This window comes from Clupea harengus, chromosome 18 (genome assembly GCF_900700415.2).
Source record: "Clupea harengus chromosome 18, Ch_v2.0.2, whole genome shotgun sequence".
NCBI lineage: Eukaryota > Metazoa > Chordata > Actinopteri > Clupeiformes > Clupeidae > Clupea > Clupea harengus.
The window spans coordinates 15657965-15662964 of record NC_045169.1 but is presented as its reverse complement, the minus strand read 5'-3'; the positions used below and the strand labels follow the sequence as shown (position 1 = coordinate 15662964).

The window sequence follows — 5000 nt, the reverse complement described above, 5'->3', positions numbered from 1 at the left end:
TGTGTGTTTGTGTGTGTGTGTGTGTGTTTGTGTGTGTGTATGTGTGAGATGTCTACCTTTGCCTTCAACTAGACACACTGTTTTGAAACATCCTGATCAGGACCCACGAGTCATTGCTCTTCCCATCGTGTCGTACTTTGGATTACTCCAGTTATACGACATTATTGCACTTTCTGTTCATCTGCAATGTTATCCGTTGCATGTTTGGGCTTGAACACAGCATATTCAATAAACTGTAAAAAAGCTTTTTTGTACAAGTCTGACTGATGGCTGTGTGTGTGAGTGTGTGTGTGTGTGTTTGGGTGTGCGGTGGGGGGGCAGAGAGGGCCATAATGACTTTCCAGACTGATGGGCCATTACCTTTGATAGTGGGGAGGTGGACTATTACAGGTGTGTACCTACCTCATCAATATTCATTCAAAAGTGTCACTCCAAAGTTCCAAACCACAAAAAAACCCTTAGAAGTGCAAATCATGTGATGTCTACCTTTGCATCGGAGTAGACAGAAACTGTTCTGCAGCATCCTAAATAGGCCAGATGATTTATTGTTCTGAAACGTTTATAATGGGTCTTTTACAATACCTCAGCACCTCTGAAAATAGGGTTCTGTACAGTGTATGTGTACAGTGAATTTAAACAAAAACAACAGTAATGACATCCGTACTGCCGTCAGACTTTTGGTGCTGAGTTTGTGCTGAATGTCAGCATATGTGGCTCTTTGGGATCAGTGTTTCTGAGATAGATAGGTGAAATAAATGCCAAGGCATGCCAGACTACCTCAACAGTGTTTTTTAGATGAAATAAAGGTGCATGTGTGTGTGTGTGTTCACTTTCCATTATGATCTAATAGTGTGAGCTGCAGGTTTCTCTGTTTTTCTAGGTGTGTTTTTGTTTGTGTTTGACTGTGTGTGTGTGTGTGTGTGTGTGTGTGTGTGTGTGTGTGTGTGTGTGTGCGTGTGTAGCTTCTGATTTGATGTTGTCCACTGTGAGCTGCATGTTTCCCCCTTGTGTGTTAATGTATATGTGTGTCTGTATGTGTGTGTGTGTGTGTGTGTGTGTGTGTGTGTGTGTGTATGTGTGTGTGTGTGTGTCTGTATGTGTGTGTGTGTGTTGCCCTCTGCTCTCTGATCTGGCCACCTATTCTTGAGGGAGAGGTGGGTGAGTGTGTCTGTATGTGTGTGTTTGTGTCTGTGTGTGTGTTTGTGTGTGCGTGTGTGTGTGTCTGTATGTGTTTCTGCATGTATGTGAGTGTGTGTGAGTGTGTGTGTGTGTCTGCTTGTGAGGGCTTATCTTGGAGAGAGCGATGGGTGTGCTGGCACAGGTTGGCATGGAGATGCCAGGGCGAGAAACAGAGCTCAGTATCATTTCGCTTCGTGACTGCTCTTGTTTGGCTGGAGGATTGTTACCCTGGCACGAGAGTCGTGTGTGTGTGTGTGTGTGTGTGTGTGTGTGTGTGTGTGTTCATGTGTGTTCGTGTGCGTGTTGTCCTCTCCTCTCTGTACACACCCATACCCTGAGCATGAATACGTTTGAAAGCTGAGCAAACCAAATTAAAATGAATAAATAACAGCCAAAGCTCCCCTTCCTCTCCTTCATCCTTCTCTCCTCTGTTCCCCTCTTTCCTCTATTTCCTCTCTCTCCTCTGTTCCTCTCTTTCCTCTCTCTCCTTCCATTTATTCCCTCTCTTCAGTCTCACTCTCTCCCTGGTCTCCTGTGCTGACAAGCGGTGTCAGTGTATCCACTGCCTTTCCTGGGGGCACTTGGCTGTGAGTCCGGGCTGACAGAGAGACCCTCTGTTTTATGCATGGCACTAACACGGGCTACAGAGGAGACCTTTCACTGATCCCCTCCCTCTCATGCAGGTCAGCAAAGACACACACACACACACACACACACACACACACACACACACACACAGCAAACACACACACACACACACACACACAAACACACACACACACACACACACACACACACTGAGAGACACACAGCAAACACACTCACTCACACACTCACACACACACTCAGTGATTCATGCACGCACGCACACACACACAGGCCAAGAATGACCACTCAGCTGTGACTGCTGATAGGAAGATTCCCGTCCCCAGATAAGCTCCCTGTCTCTTTCTCCTCTCACATATTCATCAAAGAGAACAGGCCGCTTTAGATAGCAGAGGGGATCAGAGCAGAGGCACGTCTAACCTGTTCTCAGCTGTGCACACACACACACACACACACACACACACACACACACACACACACACACACACACACACACACACACACACACACACACACACACACACACACACACACACACACATACACACTTCTACAGTAAATGTCATACCCACAGAGTCAGGCACGTGCAGGGGGAGGTCCTGGCACACTCTGAGGATGTGTGTGTGTATGTGTGTGTGTGTGTGTGTGTGTGTGTGTGTGTGAGTGTGTGTGTGTGTGTGTGTGTGTGTGTGTGTGTGTGTGTGCCATGCCCTGAGGATGCATACTATTAGGTAAATAGACAGCAGGGTTCCTCTCCACACAGCCCTGTATTTCTGTGCATCAGAGAGAGAGGGCTTAGCGGTAGGTGGAGAACCCTACAGTGATATAATAGAGGAGAACCGATGGACTCATTCCCAGCAAACGTTCTTCATGTCAGACTAACAATGACACCATGAGGACCTCCACGACTCATCACAATTTTACATTCAGTCACTCCAGGACCAGGAAATACATTGTGGAAGCGAGATGTTCTTATGTGCTGGGTAATCCTAACCCTGACCCTCACCCTCGTTAAAGTTTCCAGTTATCAGACTCAACAGCAAGGCAGGAAGGGTACGACTTGTAAAATATCAAAAACAATTTCCTTGTCTGGTCTACCAAAAGGGTTAGGTTCTGTAGTTGCAAGGTTTAAGAACACCTGTACCTCACAGCTTTTGTGAAATGTTGTCACTCACTCAGAAAAGAGACAGTTTGAAGACAACCAGTGTCCGTCCAACACCCGTCGAAAAGCGTATGCTAACAGTCACAAAAATACTAGTTGACTAGCCAGCTAGTTGCCTAACTTTGCTCAGTAACTAACCAGCTAGCTAGTTCCTATCTTTCTACAACTACTGGCAAAAGTGTTGTTATGGAAATATTGGTGCAGTTGCAACCAGCGATCTGAACTCCCTGGTTTTAGAACAATTCGTTACAACAAGTTGCTGGTTTGAGGTAGCTGCAGCTTGTGTTGTCGCGAGTCTTTGGTCTCAACCGGCTTCAAGTCACCCTGAATAAAACCAACAGCAGGATGAGTAAGTGACGTGCACACACACCTTTGAGGTCCAGGTTGCGGGCTCCATTGGAGTGCTGCGTGACGGTGCGCGAGTCGATCTTTAGCGTGTGCACATTGTTGTTGTCCCGGGACACCACCACGTTGTGCCACTGGTTGTCGTTCAGCGGCTTGTCCGAGTTGCCCTTCATCAGCGACGGCCCGTTCCCAAGGTTGAACACGTAGTGGATGTACCTGTCAATCAGCAGGAGACCGAGTCAGCCAACACACACACACATAGACACATACAGACTCACACACAGACACACACACACACATAGACATTTACAGACAGACACACACACACACACACACACACACACACACACATACACACACACACACACACACACAAATACAGACGCACACAAACACACACAGCTTTAGAAGGTGCTGCAGAGGAGTTTAAATATTAATGTATGTTTCCATTTTGTGTTTGTGTGTGTCTGTGTGTCTGCGTGTGTGTGTGTGTGTGTGTGTGTGTGTGTGTGTGTGTGTGTGTGTGTGTGTTCTTCAGGTCTATTTGTAGTGCTGCCTCCCTCTTTTAGAAGTGACATCCCTACAATCAGCTTTATATTGAAATAGCCTAACATTTCACTCAATAAACCCCAATAGACAGGAAGCTTGGCGGGGATAAAGACAGTAATAAGCAAACCTACAATTCTCACTCCTAAACGTAGGCACACACACACAATGACATAGACACAAACACACACACTCCATCTCAATCTCAACAGAGTGATGCAGTGAGGACACATTTCTCACTCCATTTACGATGTGGTTGACACAGGTACAGCTCTCCATTCTTGCACAGAAATGGTTTTCTCTGTCAGATAAAAACTGTTATACCCTGACTGGCTGTATTCACACTCAGCCTTTTCCTTTTTTTATTGTTCAGCTCGGGAGAGACATCTGGGATATAAAATAATCTTAACCCTGTACATTACTACAATGCCAAGGAAATAATAGAAGCCAGAAAAACACATTTTAGAAAAATAAATAAATAAATGCAGTGAAAAAGAGAAGTGGATTAACTATCCATTTTAAAGAGGTACTGCATTGCACTACATGGGCAGAAATCTGTTACACAAAAAAGAAAAAGAAAAGAAAAGAAGTGATGAATAAATAAATGAAGCACTCCTGCTCTCAGTAAGGCTGACAGCGCTGTGTGTGTGTGTGTGTGTGTGTGTGTGAATGTATGTGTGTGTCTGTGTGTGTGTGTGTGTGTGTGTGTGTGTGTGTGTGTGTGTGTGTGTGTGTGTGTGTGTGTGTGTGTGTGTGTTTTGTTTCATTTAGGACGGGATACTCTGGGGACCTGTGATGTTTTTGATAAAAGACGCGTGCTTAAGTCTCTCTCAGGCTCCTGGACCATAAACAGCTGTTCCCTGCCTCCTAAAGAGCTATAAAGCACCAGATACCCATAATTCAACACTGACAAAACTGCCTCTGTGAAGCGACGCCTCAGCAGAATCACCACGAACCCCGAGCCAAAACGGGGCCACAGTCTTGAAATTAAGCGGATTTGGTCAGACCTAGTGACTACCTCCCGCCAAGAGACACAAAATTGGATGCCAACTCCGGTAAAAAAAAAATCAGTAAACGAGACCATTCTGGAGAGGCGTGCTATCACAAAACCAATCACATGGTAGCAATTCATCCAGAATGGCATCACTGACATAAAAACTCT

At 45.6% G+C, this 5000-nt stretch overlaps 1 protein-coding gene across 13 annotated transcripts in view; it reads right to left on the bottom strand.

Moving 5' to 3' along the window:
- The window catches only part of LOC105895412 (neurexin-2), a 736614-nt gene that overhangs the window by 322940 nt on the left and 408674 nt on the right, over positions 1 to 5000 (bottom strand). For all 13 annotated transcript variants that reach the window (XM_031585048.2, XM_031585052.2, XM_031585053.2 and 10 more), the window contains one exon: positions 3318 to 3508. In XM_031585048.2, the coding sequence (XP_031440908.1) occupies positions 3318 to 3508 (191 nt within the window). The remainder of the gene's footprint in view (positions 1 to 3317; positions 3509 to 5000) is intronic.